Source organism: Heteronotia binoei, chromosome 3, assembly GCF_032191835.1.
Source record: "Heteronotia binoei isolate CCM8104 ecotype False Entrance Well chromosome 3, APGP_CSIRO_Hbin_v1, whole genome shotgun sequence".
Taxonomy (NCBI): Eukaryota; Metazoa; Chordata; class Lepidosauria; order Squamata; family Gekkonidae; genus Heteronotia; species Heteronotia binoei.
In genome coordinates, this window is record NC_083225.1 from 73,058,000 (window position 1) to 73,079,687 (window position 21,688).

A 21,688-nucleotide genomic window follows, 5' to 3' on the forward strand; every position below is an offset into this window, starting at 1 on the left:
AGGGGTGCATTTTGGACTTTGTTAAATTAAGGACAGTGTTAAAAATTGGGAAGGAATTTATTGTTTTGTCTACCTGCGGTCGTGGAGTGAAAGCACCATTGTCAGAGATCTGCAGTTTCTACAGTCAACACAAGAAATACGTCAAGAATCGTGAGACTTTGTTACCAGTGAGAATGTGATGGGGCAAGCAAAGCAGGAAGAAACTACTGAAGAAGTGGACCTACTCTAGGATTGTTTCACCACAGAAAAACATCGGCGGCCATTACAGGGAGGCTAAATTTTTAAAAAATTAATATCTGAGCATGGGAAGGTCGGAGGACGGCAAAATTAGGCTCATTTGAAAGGGCAAGTTCTAATCTATCAAACCTGATAGTTGAAATTTAATTTAGTGATATCAATTTTTTTGCTGTTTTTTTAATGTCAGAGTCAAAGGTAACCCGTGCAAGGGCTGCCTTATTGGAAAAGATACAAGATCAGTTGGAAGCAATGGAAGCGAGGATGATGAAAGGGGTGGAAAAGATGATAAATGCTTGCAAAAAAGAACTTAAAAAAGATATTGAGGACTTTAAAAAATAAATGGAAGAGCTTAGAAATGAAACAGTGGTGGTGTCAAAAAAAAGTGCAGGAGGTAGAAGGGAAAGTTAATACAGGATTCCACTGTATTAAAAATGCAAGAAAAAATAACAATCCATGATAGTAAATTGATGGAGACACAAATACGTCTCACGAGTACCTGAAGAAGAAGGGACAGACTTAAAAGAACATGTAATAAAAATAATTGCTGATTTCTTGGAGGAAGATCCTGAAGGGACTAGGAATATGTATGATTATATGTATAGAGTGAATTCATCATATGCCAAGAAAAATAACTTACCAAGAGATGTGGTTATAAGATATATGACAAAAGATATGGTGGGGAAAAACTTGAATAAAAATTCTGAAAAGACGTTAATAGTGGGAGGAAGCAGAGTAAGAATAATGAAAGAATTGCCAAGACAAGTGATAAATGACAGGAGAACATATAAGAAATTAACAGAAAAACTACGTTACAATGGAATGAGGTATAGATGGATAATACCTGAAGGTTTGAGCTTTGAGCTACAAGGAAGAAGAATTACAATTACAAATACACAGGAGCTGCGTAAATTTTATGAAGAGAATAAGGAATTTGCACCATGATGGATTATAAATTATTATCTTGGAATGTAAATGGACTAAATTCACCACAAAAAAGAAAGACAATATTTCATTGGATTAAAAAACAAAACTATAATATAATTTGCTTACAAGAAGTTCATATTAAACAAAAGGATTATACATTTTTATGGAATAAACAATTGGGACTGGAATTTTTTTCATTGGCTGAACAGAAGAAAAGGGGTGTGACTTTTTATATTTAACAAGAATTGGACCAAAAAATAACATTTAAATATAAAGATGGAAGATTTGTGGCAGTAGAAGTAATAATAAATGTGAAAAAAACCTTATTATTGGGACTGTATGCACCAGTTGCTGCAAAAGATGTTTTTTTTTAAAGACATTATAAAACAACTTGATGAAGTGACATATGACCAGATCATGATTATGGGAGACTTTTATGGAACACTTCAGAATACATTGGGACAGATCTGGGAAAAAAATAACAATAAAGAAGGAAAATTGTCAAAATCCTTCTTTGAACTGGTTAAACAAGAAAACTTGGAAGACATATGGAGAAAAGTTAATCCTGAAGTACGAGGTGATAAATTTTTTTCAGCAAGACATAATACTTTTTCCAGAATTAACATGTTATGGGGTACAAAGGACTTAGGCCTTATAACTAAGAAAATAGAGATCTTACCGAAGATAGGTGCAGATCATAACCCAATATTATGGATTACAAAACTGTCTAAAAAAGTGAGAAGATGGAGATTAAATGAAGATTTACTACAAAATAAAGAATTAGTGACATCTCTAGAAAATGAAACTAAAGCTTTCTTCCAAATAAATGATAGAGATGATATAGAATTTCAGATGGTGTGGGATGCTTATAAAACCATAATGAGAGGAATATTGATTACATTAAACAATAAGGACAAAAGGGCAAAAGAAAAACAGATGTTGGACATTCGAAATGAAATAAAGGGGAAAAAAGGGAAACTGAGGAAATGGCCAGGGAAAAAGGAAATTATAATGGAGATTACAATACTACAAGCACAGATGAGACATTTGTTAAATAAGAAACTGGAATGGAATTTGAAAAAATTACAATTGAGGGAGCGAATAAACCTGGAAAGTATTTGGCCTGGCAACTGAAGAAAAAGAGAGGAAGTAAATTATTAATAAAATTGTGGTTGGTGGAAGAGAGATGGTAGATCAAGAAGGAATAAAGAGAGAATTTTTCAAGTACTATGCTAAATTATTTAAAGGTGTTAAAGTAAAGAAGGAAAGGATGGAAGCGTATTTGTAAAAGATTAAAATAGCACCCTTAACTGAATATATGAAAAAAAATTTGAATTATCCAATTGAAAAAATAGAAATTGAAGCAGCGATTAATGCATGAAACTTGGAAAAGCACCTGGGCCAGACAGATATTTGGCAAATTTTTAAAAAATTTTTAAAGAATAATTAGTACCGAAACTTCAAAAATTGATGAATATGATAAGAATAAAAAGGAAAATACCAAATACATGGAAGGAAGCTGTAATTTCTTTGATTCCTAAGGATGATATAGATGTCACGAATGTAAAGAACTATAGACCAATTTCATTACTATAAGATATATACAAGAATTTTGGCAGAACGACTTAAACAATATTTGATAAATTTCATAAAGGAAGACCAAGCGGGATTTCTCCCTAAAAGGCAAATAAGAAACAATATTAGAACTGTTGTAAATATTGTAGAATATTATGAAAGACATCCAGAGAAGGAAGTTGCATTATTCTTTGCGGATGCAGAGAAAGCTTTTGACAATTTGAACTGAGACTTTATGTTTGCGGTAATGGAGAAAACAGAGTTGGGGGGAAAACTTTATAAGAATGATAAAGGCAATATATACTGAATAACGTGCAAGGTTATGTATAAATGCAGATCTTACAGACAAATGACAATTAGCAAAGGTACAAGACAAGGTTGTCCGCTTCACCTTTGTTGTTTATAATTACTCTTGAAATTTTATTGATGCAAATACATGATGATAAAGAAATAGAAGGGTTGAGAGTTAAAGGATTTATTTACAAATATAGAGCATTTGCAGATAATATAATGTTTATAAATGAAAATCCTACACAAGTAACACCTTTGTTGTTAGCTAAAATAGAAGAATATGGAGAACTGGCAGGATTTTATGTTAATAAAGGAAAATCAAAATTTTATGTAAAAATATGCAAGTAAATAAACAAAAGGAGTTGCAGAGAATAACAGGATGTGAAGTTACCTCTAAAATAAAATATTTGGGTGTGGAAACAACAATGAAGAATATTGACCTGTTCAAAAATAACTATGAAAAGCTATGGCGTAAAATGGATGAAGATATGATAAAATGGAATAAGCTTAACTTGTCATTGCTTGGAAGAATAGAAGAAGAAGAAGACGACATTGGATTTATATCCCACCCTCCACTCCGAAGAGTCTCAGAGCGGCTCACAATCTCCTTTACCTTTTTCCCCCACAACAGACACCCTGTGAGGTGGGTGGGGCTGGAGATGGCTCTCACAGCAGCTGCCCTTTCAAGGACAACCTCTGCCAGAGCTATGGCTGACCCAAGGCCATGCTAGCAGGTGCAAGTGGGGAATCAAACCCGGTTCTCCCAGATAAGAGTCCGCACACTTAACCACTACACCAAACTAGCTGCAATTAAGATGAATATTTTGCCGAGAATAATGCATTTGTTTCAAACTATTCTGATTGTGAAAGACAGTAAACAATTTAAGAAATGGCAAAGGAAGATTTTGGAATTTGTATGGGCTGGGAAGAAACCAAGGATTAAAATGAAAGTTTTAATAGATGCTAAAGAAAGAGGAGGATTCCAATTACCAGATTTAAGATTATATCATGAAGCAGTTTGTTTAGTGTGGATAAAACATTGGGTGACGCTGTTGAATAAAAAACTTTTAACGCTGGAAGGTCATGGAAATAAATTCGGCTGGCAAGCTTATATGTATTATGGGAAGAAAAAGATGGACAGTTTTTTCTCTCACCATTATAGAAGAAATAATTTGTTGAATACCTGGATGAAATGTAAGAAATATGGTGATGAAAGAAAACCATTATGGATAGTGCCAGCAGAAGTGATAAAAATAACAGCCGAGACAAAATGGCTGTCATACAATCAACTATAAAAATACAAAGTGGCAAAATAGAATTGAAAACTGCTGTGGGGTTGAATGACAAATACGATTGGTTTCAAATGCAACAAATAAAGAGTTAGGTGGAAAATGATATTAAAACTGAAGGAATAAGACGAGAGTAAGCAGAAATGGAAAAAGTTCTGCTTGGAGATAATGAAAAATTAATTTCAAAAACTTATAAGTTACTTTTAAAATGGTCTACAGAAGATGAAGAAGTGAAATCTCAAATGATTAGATGGGCAATAAATGTAAATAAAAAAATACAGATGGATACATGGGAATATATATGGAAGAACTCTATGAAACTTTCAACATGTCAGAGTATTAAAGAGAACTGTTTTAAAATGATGTATAGATGCTATATGACTCCTAAAAAATTGGCAAAGATGAATAACAAGATGCCAGACAGATGTTGGAAATGTAAAAAAAATGAAGGTTCTTTCTACCATATGTGGTGGACTTGTGAAAGAGCAAAAAAGTATTGGCTGATGATCCAACAAGAAATTTCTAGGATCTTGGGATATGAATTCAAGAAAGCTGCAGAGACTTTTCTGTTGGGATTACAAATGGAAAAAAGATAGAACTATAATTTGGTACTTGCTTTCAGCTGCTAGGACACTATATGCGCAGTTATGGAAGCAAGAAAAAACACCAGAAATATGGGATTGGATTGTAAAAGATATGGCTTGGAGTGAGATGGACAAATTAACAAGAACTTTAAGAGATTATGATTTAGAAGATTTTAAAAGGGAGTGGAAAAAATTTAGAAGTTATGTAGAAGACGAGTGGAAAGTAAAAGGACATTGGACAATTTTGATAATGATTAAACTTTAGAAGAAAGAAGAATATTAATTTTAATTCTTAGGAATTAAGGGTACCTTTTAATGTTAGTATTTTGACTAAATAACACTGGTGGGGGTCAAGTAACGGGGGGAGGGGTGATTAGAAAAAAGCATATGGGATAAATGAAAATAAGTTGTAATTGGAAATTATTACGATATGTTATCAATAAAAATGTTTAAACAGAGGATTTTTTAAAAAGTCAGATCCCATCATCATACATCTATCCTCTTGGAAACATCCTCAACAACATACCCTCTATTGCTTCTCCTCGGCTCATTCTTCTTTAGCTTTCCTATATACAGGGACTATTCCAGTTTTTAATCTTTGACAGCAAAGTCTTTTCTTCCTACCAAAACAAAACAACTTCTTCTGTTTCTAGGCCCCAAGTTAACTTCTTTTGTTAGAAAAACTGACCTCTAATTTCTCTCGGTAACTGCACTGCTTGACAATGTTCTATGACTGATACCTCTCTTCACATTCGATTTGTCTTTTTGGTAGTTGATGGTATCCATAAAACTTTCCTCCAACATTAGAGTATGACAAGTATTATATTGCCTACCTCCTCTTCTCTGAGCTTCTGTCTTCTCTTTTCTTCAACTGCTGCCCTCTTTTGCTCCTCCCTCTGCCTTTGCTCTTCCATCTTTCTCCATCGTTCTTCTATTTGTTTTTCATACTGAAGTTTTGCTCTCCTTTCCTTTTCAAAGATTTGCTGCTCTCTGGCAGCTTAAAATAAAAAGAAACCATTCTGTTAAATAAAATTTACATTCCCCCCCTTTTTTGCATACAAGCAGAAAGAGAACAACAAACATCACCAAGACAAATATCTTGGTGATGGGATCGCTATGCTGTTTTTGTGTTCTTACATTTGTTACTCTGTTAGCTGAGTAGGAGGAGAGTAGATGGGACAAAAGCATTTTATACAAATAAAATAAAACATCTTGATCCACAAACATACAACGAAGCAATGAACCAGTGGGTCAAAACCTCATTTTTCTGATTTGTTAACTAGAAAATTCAATTCAAACTGTGTTTCGAAAGGGAACTCTTTTTGTATACACAATCCGCTGCATGGAGAAGTCTCCAGTACTCCAACAGGCCACACTAGTTACCCCAGGCAGCACTGAGGGCATGATATGTTCATCTTGTTTCCTCTCCATCTCTGCCCCAGGTCTTGTCAGTCAAACTGATATGCACTGGGAATTCTATGCTCAGAACTGAATGTGGGGCATGCTCTCCAGATACTTCTTTAAAATATGGGAGAAAAAGTAGACAAACACTTCCAGAGCATGGCCCCAATCCACCACCATTTTTGACAGCGGAGACAGAAGAGGGCCTCTCCAGAGAAGACTGCCTTTTTCCTCTATTATGACTAAGTCACTTACCAAGATACTTCTCCCTTTCTTCTCTTCTTTCCCTGGCGAGTCTTTGCCTTTCATCTGTTTTCAGAAACCCATCCACAGCTAGTACCAAACAGAGAAAAAAATCATTACCAGCAAGCCACGGCAAATAGCTAAAAGCAACTTTTCTAGTTTATTTGTTATTATTTTAGGAAAGGCTTCCAACTGTCACAGTCTTATTGCAAGCTTCAAAATGTATTCTTAGTCAGTGCTTGCAAAAAACTACCAAAAAAACCCTTCAGTCAATTAAAGCCTCCCAATGTTCTACTTGTAGGTTGATTTTACTTGTTTTCTTTAACATTTACTCTAGGATTGATCCATGTAGAGTGCATTAAAATACTCCAGTCATCAGTACTCTGGATTGGATCTTATGCGCCCTGTTGCATTCATTCAATCAGCATTTCTATTTCACTAATTCTCCGCCATGCTCTTCCAGAGATTCCATCAACAATTCTAATACACTTTCTAACTGAGACTGTATGTTAAATTTGAAAACTCAACCCTGTGGACTCGCAATGAAGTACCTGCTCTTAATTACAATTATACAATCTGTCAAACTAAAATATCAGCACCATCAAAATTAAGGACTGAAACCAAATTCTAAGGAGATTCCAAAATATCAATACCATTACTACATCATATCATTTGCAACATTACTAACATTACATATTGATGTAATTTTATAATATGAAATGCAACCTCTAGGTGACAAGAGCAAAAGTGAAAACTTAATCACTGTCCTAATTAAATTTAGTGATGTGGATTTTCAGTGCAGTTTTCTTTAGCAAAGCTGATTACAGAATAACAAGCAGTCCAACATCAGCCCTACCAACACCAACTTCAAAAAAGAATGTGAGAGATAAACAGTATATTGTGAACAATATTGACAAGTAACCTTATCTGTTAGTGTTTAGGATTAATGATTCAATAAATGAACTGAAGTGGTACAAAACAGATTTAGGTCAAATACGAAGGAAAGCTTTTTAAAAGAGCTGCATGCAAGTGATTTCAATGACATGTTTACTATCTTAGACCATAATAAGTGAAAGGCTTCACAAATGGTGCATTCACACTACACTAAATAATGAGTTTTACATCTGGATTTTTACTATGTAGGAATAGCAAAAATCCGGATGTAAAACATTATTTAGTGTAGTGTGAATGCACCAAAATACAGGGAAATACTTTTAACAAAGTAATGGCTTGGAAAGATGGGGGTTGGGGGATCCACCACACTCTTGAACTGACAAAATTGTGGAATGACATTGTGGCTTCTAACACTAATGTATATGCCCAATTTCCTACAAAGCCACCACAGAAAAGCACAGACCATATAGAAAGACTGAAGAGTCACTCAGTAACTTTGACTGGCTTCCCTTTCTACAAAAATCTGCCTCAAGGATATGAGGAGTGATTATATTCAGAGGAGGCAGGACTGAAAACAGAATGTTTTAAATTAATGTATAATTTCAATGTTGTTTTAAATCACTTTATATTGTATATTCTATATTGTATAATTTTATTGAACTGTTGTTAGCCGCCCTGAGCCTGCCTAGGTGGGGAGGGCGGGATATAAATAAAATGTATTATTATTATTATTATTAATACGGTACCCTCACAGGGGCAGTCTTAACCTTCTGGCAACTGGGGTTAATGAGCAGATTACTGCCCCAGGCCCTAAGTTGTGGGGCTCCTGGCCACCTGTGGCTCCACTTTCCCTAAGGAAGAGGGAAAAAACAGCAGATTCCTGTTACTGCTTGCACCTGCCATATCTGGGGCTTGATACAGTCCAAAAATTAACTGTGTACAAATTACTGAAGTATAAATAACAATACTGGTATAAGAGAAAATCAATAAAGTATATTTATCAAGCAGTATTCATAAAGAGTATTTTTATATCATGTCATTCACTAAAGTAAAGTGCTTGTACTAAAAATTAATACAGTTTATTCACAGTCAAAGTGCTATAGAGGAATCCATACAGGAAGTTTCTGGAATCACCTCAATGGATCTTGCCAGCCTTATGGTCCATTTCAAGACCTTCCTCACAGATATCGTCCTAATTTCCCATTGTTCCATAGCTAAAAATATTACATATAAACATAGGTAACAATCAATTAAGAATTACTAATTTACATCATAGGTGGCACCAGGCCTCAGATTCAGTGGGAGCTCACAGGAACACAGCTCCTGCACCTTTCTGAGAGTTCCACCTCCTCCTTCTGAGAGTGCCATCTCCTTGTCCATTGAATAGTATGTGCAGCTGCATAACAATCCCTGGATAAGCTCCACCACCTATTTTTCTACAAAACTATCCCTGGGTGGCACTCACCACTTAAAAGCAGTCAACAGGTATCACAAGCACATCAGTCTTCAGAGAATAAATCTCAATATTAACAACCATGCAACTAGTTTAAATACAAAAATACTTCACTAGATTTTAAACACGTGCTGAATTTTTTAAAGGTATATACCAAGAGAAGAACTTGGAGACAGACAACAGTAGTTATAAAATCCCTAAAATTCATAGAAGACATAAATAATCTATACAATTATTCTGTGGGTGTCATTGTATTTAACATGGATCTAGAATAGGGTTGCCAATCCCCAGGTGGGGGCAGGGGATCCCCCGGTTTGGAGGCCCTCCCCCTGCTTCAGGGTCATCAGAAAGCGGGGGGAGGGGAGGAAAATGTCTGCTGGGAACTTTATTATTCCCTTTGGAGATTTATTCCCATAGAAAATAATGGAGAATTAATCCACGGGTATCTGGGGCTCTGGGGGAGCTGTTTTTTGGGATAGAGGCACCAAATTTTCAGTATAGCATCTAGTGCCTCTCCTCAAAATACCCAAGTTTCAAAACGATTGGACCAGAGGGTCCAATTCTATGAGCCCCAAAAGAAGGTGCCTCTATCCTTCATTATTTCCTATGGAAGGAAGGCATTGAAAAGGTGTGCCATCCCTTTAAATGTGATGGCCAGAACTCCCTTTGGAGTTCAATGATGCTTGTCACACCCTTGATCTTGGCTCCACCCCTAATGTCTCCTGGCTCCACCCCCAAAAGTCCCCAGATATTTCTTGAATTGGACTTGGCAACCCTAATGTAGAATGACATGATATTAAAAAGACTCATTTTGAATACTGTTTGATAAATATACTTTATTGATTTTCTATTATATCAGTATTCTTATTTACACTTCAGTAATTTGTACATGGTTAGTTTTTGGATTGTACCTTGATTTTTCTGTGTTAATGTCTGGGGCTTGGACAGCTGGCTCACTCCAACCTGCTTCTCACGGAGTGAGGGCTACCCCTTCCTTGTCCAGTGGAGGGTGGGGCTTAGTGATTCAGGCTCTATCCTGAACTTTTACTCAGTCCCAGAAAATTTACTTACTTTTTATTTTAGAGGCAACCTTTATTAGCATAACCAGGAAGGAAAAAAAAGAGAGAGAGAGAAATACAGAAGTAAATAGTCCTCAGGAGTTTTCTAGTACAAACAACTTAAAGAACATAGCTACAGTCAAGTCTTAATCAAAAGGATAAAGCAAAGTTGTCCCCTATCTGGAACCCCTACTGCATTTGGTTCTTATCTCTTTTACTGCTAGAGCCAAGTCCCAGAATCAGAAAGACTGCTCTCATGTCATACCCACCACATTTTATGAGAATGCATCACATCTAAGTGTGTGAGGAAGGGAAGTGACATACATGTGCTGAATGAGATCAATGCTTTCTAGGTTCAGAAAGGACATTTATAAAACTCTGTCTTTTATATTATTTATATTAGAAAGTTCGGCAGTTAAATGGTTGGGCAGATCACAATGCATCTTGAGCTAAGTAGGCTGCTCCATGATGTCACATGGCTTCATTATGGACCAGTAGCTGTTTGAAAGGGGGACAGAACACTGCCTCTCAGCTGTCTTTTGGACTGAAAACCTATTTCAATCTTCTTCCACCCCAGTAAATCTATCCGTTAAATGCCAGCAATTTGTAATTGAAAGGCAAGATAAAGTTTCCCCCTCTGAGCAAACAGCTGAGTATGTGGTTCTGAACCCAACCTGGCCAAAAACACAGATTTATTATTTTGCAAAGTGATAGCAGTTTTGCCTTCTTTTCCCTCTTTCTTTAGGCTCTAGAGGGTTGCCAAACACTATTCCCTCTAAGCTAAGTTAGTGCGAGCTAGCTCACAGTTTTTGTTTTAACTCAGGAAGGATGGCCCCAGAGCAAACTAATTTATGCAGTAGCCAAATTGCTCATTTACAATGTTAATGCCAGCAGCTCACAAAATAGAATTTTTGCTCACAAGACTCCACAGCTTAGGGAGCTTTGGTTGCCAGCATTTTGGCTCCATTTTCCTGCTACTGCTTAGAGCGGCAGCAGGAGAAAAATAAAATTTAAAAATGGCCATCAGGCTAATGGCACAACATCACTTCCAGGAAAACCCTGAAGGAATGTCATGCCTCTTTAGGAATCACCAGAAATGCTGTAGGAAAACTGACATTGTTTCCAGGGAAAGCATCTTCCCCATTCTTCTTCAACAACTCTATTTTTTTTTGTTACTCAATTACTATATTACTCACTCTACCCTCATAAATTCCAAACAGTTAATTGTTGCTTTTTAAATGTTTAGCTGTACAGCACTAGGCATAAACACTAGGGATGGGCATGATTCACAAACCACATGACGAGCCAAAAACTGAGCCAAACTTCAATCATTTTTCTGTGACCAAATTTTGACTACAGGGCCTGTCATCTCATGAGTCCCACTTGCAGTCTGAGATAGTACAAACTAGTTCTTTCTTGACCCCACATGATTTTCCTTTTAAATTATCTGTTTGTAATAGCAATGCCCTTGTTTGAAACAAAATACAATCAAGATGGAATTTCTGGGCAATGTTTCAATGACATACTTGTTGAATTTGGTCACAGTTTTCAATGGTTTGATACCATTTATTTCTTGCACCAGGCTTCATTCAGAATTAAGGACAGGGTCATCCTGCCTCCAGTCTGCTCTATGAATTTCTGGGCCAAGACAAATTCATCATATCTAACATTTTTTGTTTGACTGGAAAAATATACATGTGGGTAGTGACAAAGTAAGCATAGCTGAAGTCATAGTATTATTACCACATTCACTCTTTAGATATTTCTTATTTCTTCTTGCATCCAAAGGCTGCAGTCAGACATTTGGTTAGATTGGGGAAAGGAAAAGTAAGAATAGTACTACCTTATTTTTTGTGCCTAATGTTTCTACACCCAGTGATTATATGAAAAGGCATATTCATTTTAAGTTTTCAAGTTTATTGGACTACATGCCTGCTTTGACAGACATTTACTATGAGCATCATAGTGCTAAATATTCGTATTATATCATCACTCCAATTAAAGATTTCTGATTCCTACCTGCCATCTTAGTGTAGTACCTTTCAGCAGAGGATGTCATATGAGGAGAAAGAATTGGCAGTTTACCTGCCAGTTTAATTCTATTGATTCAGCATTTTCACACCAGTAAATCAGCAACTTTGTTGCTAATAAGGTACATATGGCAGAAATAGCCAGCAACCAGTGTCAATTCAGGCCATCTTAACATGCTTTCCCTTTCCCACTCACTGATAGAAAGTTGCATGAGTACTAGTTCTTTTGTTTGCAAAACCCAAACTATCATATCAGCAATTTAATTTATATAAATTCTTCTTGAACATCAATCGCCAATCATTAGTTCTTATATAAAGACATCTCAGCAATATTAATATAATAGAATTCCAACCATTCTTAGAATTAGTATTCTCAAGTTGCCCCCATGTGGACATATGGATGACTTGCAACTGATTATTTAAGCCTCTTTACTGATCGAAAACAAATGTTATCCATTGTTGGCCTGGTTCTGAGTGATACAGGGACAGAGGTTTCATATAGCAAATTTCATTCTGTTAATAAGCCATCTCTGAAACAATCTGGCCCTTTCAAACACCACACATTCCCCCCACCCTTTGTCGTCATATAATTTTCCTCAAACTTTTTTTTTAACTTCTAAATTGAGCACTATAGCCATAGACCAAGATAGCATTTCAGTGATACAGCAGCACAATTGAAATACATTGAGATTGAGGCTGTTTGTTTGTTTGTTTATTTATTTATTTATGATATTTATATCCCACCCTCCCCTGTCAGGCTCAGGGCGGCTAACAACAGTTAAAATACACAAAAGTAAGTATACAATAACATCATAAAAATCATTAAAACATCTTAACATGCACATATAACATATCCATGTTACATGGTTTTACTTGGATGTAATCTGCCCTGCCAACCTGGGACAGGGCTGAATATAAATTTACCAAAATAAATAAATAATAAATAATAAAATACAGAAGGAAAGAAGGTGAGAGCTGATATGATCGCCATCTTCAAGTACCTGAAGGGCTGTCATATAGAGGATGGTGCGGAATTGTTTTCTGTGGCCCCAGAAGTAAGGACCAGAACCAGTGGGTTGAAATTAAATCAAAAGAGTTTCCAGCTCAACATTAGGAAGAACTTCTTGACTGTTAAAGCTGTTCCTCAGTGGAACAGGCTTCCTCGGAGGTGGTGGGATCTCCTTCCTTGGAGGTTTTTAAACAGAGGCTGGATGGCCATCTGACAACAATGAAGATCCTGTGAATTTAGGGGGAGGTATTTGTGAGTTTCCTGCATTGTGCAGGGGGTTGGACTAGATGACCCTGGAGATACCTTCAACTCTAGGATTCTATGATTCTATAATAAGTAGCTCATTGGGCAGCTGGTGCTCAGGGCATCACTACAGAAGTTGCACAGTTGTTACAGAAGTTGCACAGCTGCTGTTCATCACTCCATCTGCCCACCACAGAGTTGTTCCACCAGTCCTTGCAGCAGGGTTCAACCCACCAGTGACAAGCATGAGAAAAGTGGTGCCCATGCCCTCAAAGATGCCCTCCTGCAGTACTTGGTCACTGTTGTCAAACACACTGCTTGTCAAACACTGCTTGTCAAACACACCCTAGATCTCTGCACAAACTGACAAAATATGTGCAGAAGTGCTTCATAAAGTTAACGGTGCTGTTGACCATTTTCATCAGCAGCACTTCAACATAAGTCAAGTCACAGCAGAGATACTGATCATGATTGAAAGACCACAAACCTCTTAGATATCCACACAAAACACTCACCAACCTTCAACCCACGAAGAAGTTTGCCACCCTGAGATGTATGTTAGAAGAAGAATTGCAGATTTATAGCCCGCCCTTCTCCCTGAATCAGAGACTCAGAGCGGCTTACAATCTCCTATATCTTCTCCCCCCCCCCACGACACCCTGTGAGGTGGGTGGGACTGAGAGGGCTGTCACAGCAGCTGCCCTTTCAAGGACAACCTCTGCCAGAGCTACAGAACAGACTGGTGATGGCTCTTGCTCAGTCCTCAGTACCAACACTATAGAACAAGCTAGATAGATAGGTTCATATCAGTCTCCTTGCTGTCTGGTTCTGCTTTCACTCACCCTCTCTAAACAATAGAACTCAGGGAACTTCCTTTCTTCTTCTTCCATGCATACACCCGAAGGAACAGCATGGTGTCTCTCCTCCTGAACTGAACTAAGCAGATGGCCTACTACAATCCAAAGTCATCCAGTTAAATAGAATAGTTTAGACATCTTTCTTTTCACTACACTTGCATGTTATGTTTTCTTTAAATAAATCCACCAGTATTGGTTTCTTAACTTAAAGCAAGGCTCTCTGTACAGTTTGTGAGAGAGTGTGGTAACCATTTGACTAGGCCACGCTGCTGCACTGAAGCTCAGAAGGAGCACTCTGCTAAGTGACGGTAAGGATGGCTGCCTGACTAGTCAAGCCATCCTAACCAGACCCAACAATATATACCTGAGGTTCTCTTGGCAACAAGTCACTTACCAGCCAATTATGTCTGAGCATTCATGGGCTTCCTGCATGGCTAAACATCAGGACATTTCCTATTTACTAATTTAGTTAGCAACTTCTGTAACACCATGAACAACACATGAAACTGTCATATACTTAATTAGACCCTTGGTCCATCGAAGTCAGTGTTGTTAATCAGACTGGCAGCAGCTCTCCAGAGTCTCAGGATGAAGAAGAAGAAAAAGATATTGGATTTATATCCCGCCCTCCACTCCGAAGAGTCTCAGAGCGGCTCACAATCTCCTTTACCTTCCTCCCCCACAACAGACACCCTGTGAGGTGGGTGAGACTGGAGAGGGCTCTCAGCGGCTCACAATCTCCTTTACCTTCCTCCCCCACAACAGACACCCTGTGAGGTGGGTGAGACTGGAGAGGGCTCTCACAGCAGCTGCCTTTTCAAGGACAACCTCTGCCAGAGCTATGGCTGACCCAAGGCCATTACAGCAGGTGCAAGTGGAGGAGTGGGGAATCAAAACCGGTTTTCCCAGATAAGAGTCCGCACACTTAACCACTACACCAAACTGGCTCTTTCACATGAGGATGAGGTCTTTCACATCATTTCCTGCCATATCTTTTTAACTGAAGATGCCAGGGATCAAACCTGGGACCTTCTGCATGCAAAACAGATACTATAGCACTGAGCCACAATCCCCCCTTCCCCAATCACTCAGGGGAGCACTTGCTGCCCAATGAACTACTTCTCTCCTCCTATATCCATGTAAGAACAGCCACAATATATCAGTGGTGCCACTGCAGCACTTGTGCTATATTGGTCTAGTGATCAAGAACAGCTTAATCACGCTTTTCTAACAGGACGCAGGTGGCTTTGTATGAAAAGGTAAATAAAATCTATAAGCAGCCAGTTGCTAAAATGGTTGTGTCTGAAATGGCACACAAAAATCTATTAACAACCAGCTATCAAAACAGATAGGCTATCTGAAAGGCTGTTTGAAAGGGACCAACATTTGGAACTGGAGGGGGGGGGGAATCAAAAACAGGCTTTGGCAGTTTAGTGATCAGATGCCCACTGGTAGATCTTTACTTTTTTTTTTCCTTACTAGCAACCTCTACTTAAGAGACAGTTTGGTCAACGTGTTTGACATGTTTTATGGCTTAGACAAGTGCTTTTTATTACTATAGTAGCATTCATGTCATATCATGTCAGTGATTTATTTCCAGTGATTGCTAAAATGTAGCCATGTTTGTCTGTGATAGCAAAATAAGACAGAAGTCCAAAGACACCTTAAAGACTAAAAACATTTATTTCAATATGAGATTTGTAAATCACAGTTCATTTTTTTCTTTTTCTTTTTTTTTGCTCATTTCTTCAGAGCAGGTTTTTTTACAAGAAATTACCCAGGAGACGATTTAATGCACAGGGAATTCTGACAGGACCCCTTCAGGATTCTTCCCCACAAAAAAGTTTTCCACACATATTTATCACTATTAATTTCATTTGTACCCCATTTTTCTCCCCAATGGGGATCCAAAGCTGCTTGCATTGTTCTCCTCTGCTCCTTATTAATTACACTCACAATAAGCCTGTGAGGTAGGTGTGTGACTGGCCCAAGGTCACCCAGAAAGCTTGCATAGCAGAGTGTGGATTTGAACCTGCGTCTTTCATATCTTTGCCCAGTATTCTAACCACTACACCACACTGTCTCTGAAGTATCTGAACTAGAGAGCTGCAATTAGTAAAAGCACATATTGAAATAAATGTTGCTAGTCTTTGAGGTGCTACTGGACTTCTGTTTTATGTATTTCCAGTTAAACTTGTCAATAAATATAAGTAATTAGAACAGTTTAAAGGAGATTAATATTTATGAATGCAACAAGTTAGAAATGAAAGGAAGCTTTCCAAAATACAAAAAACTAATACTGATTTTGAATAATTAATACTGACAGCCAGTGTGGCATAGTGGCCAGCTAGAGTGTCAAGACTAAAATCTGGGAGATCCAGGTTTGAATCCCCACTCTGCCATAGAAGCTTGCTGGGTAACCCTGGGCCTGTCACATTCTCTCAGACTAACCTACTTCATATGGCTGCCTTGAGTTTATTTCTCTCATGGAAACTTCATCTAAATATTCTTTATGCTTTGGTTATATTTTTGCTATTGCAATTATCTTTAGAAACTTTCTTGTATCATTGTTATTAGGGGTATCCACTATATATAATACATAAGAAAAATTATATGCATTTGAATTTGGGAAGGACAGCATAATATTCCCCAGAATTATTTCTAATTAATTTCAAAATTCTTATGCTAAGCGATGTATGAGAGGTTTTCAAGTTAATTCTCTATTCAGAGAAAAAAAGATTTAAAGGGTTAGCTGTAGGAAGACATATTTTTGCATACTTAATTATTCCTTCAAATTCAAACACTCCACTTCATTTTGAAAACTATGTACTGTAAAATTAGCTATCTCAGTATCAATTCTTTTATCTCCTCTCAAATCCTTTCCAGCAATCTGAAGCCTGCTTCAAGTATTTCAACTTCATTAAACATTTCTCTTTTATGTCCATGTTCTTCTACTGAAACTGTTGTAGCACTTAATATTTCTAGTTCTAATTTATTTCCAGTGTCTTGAAATTTTATATCACTCTTTTCTCCCTCCTCAGCTTTCTTAGAATGATAGTTCTTGTACAGCTTTATTAAACGGAGTAAATTGTGGCCCTGCTGGATGGACCGCCTGATGGCAAATGGTTTTGGGGCATTGTGTGACATATAGAGTTGCAGTTGCTAAACCCCAGGTGGGGACAGGGGATCACCTGGTTTGGACACTCTACCCCCGCTTCAGGATTATCAGAAAGTGGGGTGGAAGGGAAATGTCTGCTAGGAACTCCATTATTCCCTATGGAGACTGATTCTCATCGGGTATAATGGAGAATTGATCAGTGGATATCTGGGGCTCTGGGGGGGATTGTATATTGAGGTAGAGTCACCAAATTTGCAGCATAGCACCCAGTGCCTCTCATCAAAACACCTTCCAAGTTTTAAAAGGATTGGATCAGGGGTGCAGTCCCTTTAAATGTGATGGCCAGAGCTTTCTTTGGAGTGCAGTTATGCTTGTCACACCCTTGCTCCCAGATCCACCCCAAAGTCTCCTGGCTCCACCCCCAAAGTCCCCAGATATAAAATCCGTTCTATTCTGAGACTAAATCTGTTTCTAAGAACTTCAAAAGTGTATCCTACTGATCTATTAATCAAATAATATAAACTATTGAGTCTATGTTACACTACATCCTAATATCAACTTTAAAAATTTCCATTCCATTATTACACTATGCCCCACTTTCAATGGAAGAGCTTTCAATGAACATTGTGCTAATTCTGATTGTGCTAAGAATTTTAACCCCCTCTTTGATAATTATACTGCATAGAAAAGCTTCACTACAGTTGTTTTAAATCCAGCATTACATATACCCTGGCAAAAACAATAGTATTAAAGCGTTTCAGTGTGCATAGTATAAAACTGATATTTTATCATACCTCAATTATATAAATCTTATTTTCAGTTTTCTTCACTTTTTATACTCTGTAATTTGTACTGTTTTACTATATTACCTCTATTTTTATACTACTACGAACCACTCTGAGCCGTACTTTGTGAGGCTGTATATAAATTAAAATAATAAAATGAATAAATAAATAACAAACTTTGGGCAATGTTAAATGCTTCAATTTGGATAGATGCAACAGCATTAAAGTACATCAGTATAGGTGGTATAGTTCCATTATTGCACTGTATCCCAATAACTAAAGTATCACATATTAAAGTGTTTCAGAATAGATGACATATTTCCAGTATTATGCAGTGGTTCAACAGCTTTACTAAGTTTCCAATGCAACAATCCCCAGTTGGAGGCAGGAGATACCCTGGTTTGGAGGCCCTCCTCCTGCTTCAGGGTTATCAGAAAAAGGGGGGGGGGGGTTTGAATGGGAGGGAACCGGATGGAGTTGAATGGGGGGGGGAACTGGTCCCCATAGAGTGTAATGGAGAATGAATCCGTGGATATATTGAGCTCTGGGGGACTGTTTTATGAGGTAGAGACAACAAATTTTCAGCATAGCATCTGGTGCCTCTACTTAAGTTTCAAAAAGATTGGACCAGGATGTCTGATTCTATGAGCCCTAAAAGAAGGTGCCCCCATCCTCCATTATTTCCAATGAAGGGAAGGCATTTAAAGGAGCATAGTCCTTTTAAATGTGATGGGCAGAACTCCCTTTGGAGTTCAATTGTGCTTGTCACAACCTTGCTCCTGTCTTCACTCCCAAAATCTCCAGGCTCCAACCCCAGTGCCCCAGATATTTCCTGGAGTGCCAGTTTGGTGCAGTGGTTAAAGTGTGCAGACTCTTATCTGGGAGAACCGGGGTTGATTCCCCACTCCTCCGCTTACAGCCGCTAGAATGGCCTTGGGTTAGCCATAGCTATTGCAAGAGTTGTCCTTGAAAGGACAGCTGCTGTGAGAGCTCTCTCAACCCCACCTACCTCACAGGGTGTCTGTTGTGGGGGAAGAAGATAAAGGAGATTGTAAGCAGCTCTGAGTCTCTGATTCACAGAGAAGGGCGTGGTATAAATCTGCAGTCTTCTTCTTAGACCTGGCAACCCTAAATTAAAGAATTCTGTACTTTTTTTAGCTGTTCTGCTTATTCAGCAGACCCTTTTATAGTATCGTTTTATTTATTTAAAACATTTATGTGCCCCTTCCCACTCAAATCAGATGAGAAATAGAACGGCCCATTGGTTCGGAGGACATCTCTGTGGGGGTTATTCCTACTGTTCCTTCAGGGAGGCAGGAAACACTTTTTTCACCTTCCTGTTGGCGCCTTCGGAATAACCCCGCCCTCAGTTGTGGGACTCCGAAAGCAGTATCGTCTTCCCTCTAACTAGAAGGACTATAAACACAACTAACAAATTATACTACAATATAAACTGTAACCTTGAACTCCGATAGTACTGAAAGTAACGCAGTACAAGGGAGAAAAGCTGAAGTAAGTAGAACCTAATGAGATATAAGCGATGAAGATAAATTTGGGAGTGGCGAGATGTCCTCCGAACCTCTGAGGAGAAGGACCCCTCACAGTAAGTCCAATGGGCCGTTCTCCCTCAGAGGTTGTCGGACATCTCTGTGGGACCTACCAGAGCAGTCCCCTTTAATCAGGTGGGTCTTCATCGCTGACCTCCCCCAAAACATGCTGTAATACCTTTCTCCCAAATGCTGCATCTGCTGATGCCATGGAATGGATCTTATAGTGCCTTATGAATGTAGACGGAGAGGACCAAGTAGCAGCTCTACACACCTCCTCGACTGAAGCCCGATTCAGCAGTGCCGCGTTTGTGGAGGCACTCCCAAGCGAATGGGCAGTAATTCCGCTAGGAACCTGCAACCCTGATGCCCTATATGCTTCACTGATACAGGCCTTTAGAACTGCACTAATTGATGAAGTAGACATCTTATCCCCAGCTCTTGGAGGCGAGATGTTGATAAACATGTAGTCAGTTTTCCTAATCGACTCCTAATCGACTCAGATCTTAGAATAAAAATCTTTAAGGCTCTGCGCACATCTAAGGTATGCCAAACTATCTCCTTTGGGTGTTTGGGTTGTGGACAAAAAGTGGGTAGGTAAATTTCTTGTGTGCGATGGAACCTGGAAGGATCTGTGCGCAGAACCACCTTTTCTTTGTGGAACACGCAAAGACCCGCCTTCACTGATAAGGCCCCCAGTTCCGAAACTCGACGTGCAGACGTTATGGCTACCAAGAAGAGAGTTTTCATTCGCACCCATTTTAAGTCCACCTCTCGAAGAGGCTCAAACGGCTTTTTTGTAAGCGCTGATAAAACAGTATGGAGCCGCCAAGATGGAAAACGATGGACTGTCGGAGGTGACTTCAAATTCGCCCCCTGCAAAAATAACTGGATGTGTGGATGTTGAGAGAGCCTATACCCTCCAACGACCGGTAAGACGGTGGACAGGGCAGCTATCTGCCTTCTTAGCGTAGCTGGTTTTAACCTAGACTCTAGGCCCTCCTGTAAGAACGCTAGTATCTCCGCAATGGAAGGGGTAAGCGAAGAAACCTTTTTCCTACGACACCATCGGACAAAAGCCTTCCAAGTTGTGTTGTATATACGAACAGTGGAAAGCCTTCTTGACGCTAGCATAGTGTCCGTCACCTCAGGTGAGTAGCCTAGACTTCTGAATGCTTCCCGCTCAATTTCCACGTGGTCAAGTGAAACCACTCCGGGTCGGGTAAGGCCCTGTACTGGTAATGTTGATTCAGTACCACGAACCTTAGAAAACGACGATGAGAAGAATGGATAGGTATGTGGAGATAAGCTTCGGTCAGGTCTATGGAAGTGAGGTACTCCCCTGTCAAAAGTGAGTCCATGATGAATCTCAAAGTTTCCATTCGGAAATGACGTACCTTGACGTAGCGATTCAGAAACTTGAGGTCCAAGATGGCCCTCCAGTCGCCATTCTTCTTGGGTATGGTGAAAAGAATGGAGTACACACCTTTCCCCCTCTCCGACCCTGGGACCGGTTCTACTGCTCGAATGTCGAGAAGATGTTGGATTGCCTTTGTAGTAATAAGAAGCTTGTGCTTCTGCTTGGGGGTAGGTGATCTGACAAATCTGTCTGGTGGAAAGCGGTGGAACTCTATTGAATACCCCTCTTGTACAATTTCTAAAGACCATTGGTCTGCCTGAGAGGCTTTCCAAGTCTCTGCAAAATGGAGTAGTTGAGCTCCCACCGGTATGTGACTGTAGTCACGCCTGCTTGGACTTGGCCTCTCTGTCAGGCTTGTCCATCTTGGAGAAGTTATTACGATTGAATTTGGAGCCGAATGAACCTCTCTTAAAGGAGCTCTTTGGCGTTTCCCAATTAAACTTTTTTGAGTCGGTGCGATATCTGGCCAAGGAATGCTGAGTCCGAAAGGACTGAGGACCCCTTTTTTCATTTCTCCGAATGGATTTGGGCATGGCCTTCTTCTTATCCCTAGTCTCTACCAGGATCTTGTCCAAAGCGTCCCCGAAGAGACGATCCCCCTGAAAAGGGTATGCTGCCACTGTAGACTTAGAGAGAAAATCAGCTTGCCAAGCCCGAAGCCAAAGAAGGCGTCTAGCCACCGTAGTGGACGCCATTGCCTTGGAGGCAAAAGTCAGGATATCCAAGGTTG

At 38.8% G+C, this 21,688-nt stretch overlaps 1 protein-coding gene across 3 annotated transcripts in view; it reads right to left on the minus strand.

The window, feature by feature from the left end:
- The window catches only part of MAP7D2 (MAP7 domain containing 2), a 101,201-nt gene that overhangs the window by 36,985 nt on the left and 42,528 nt on the right, over positions 1 to 21,688 (minus strand). For all 3 annotated transcript variants that reach the window (XM_060234055.1, XM_060234054.1, XM_060234056.1), the window contains 2 exons: positions 6,557 to 6,634; positions 5,734 to 5,897 (listed from right to left, as the gene is read on the minus strand). In XM_060234055.1, coding sequence (XP_060090038.1) covers positions 5,734 to 5,897; positions 6,557 to 6,634 — 242 coding nt within the window. The remainder of the gene's footprint in view (positions 1 to 5,733; positions 5,898 to 6,556; positions 6,635 to 21,688) is intronic.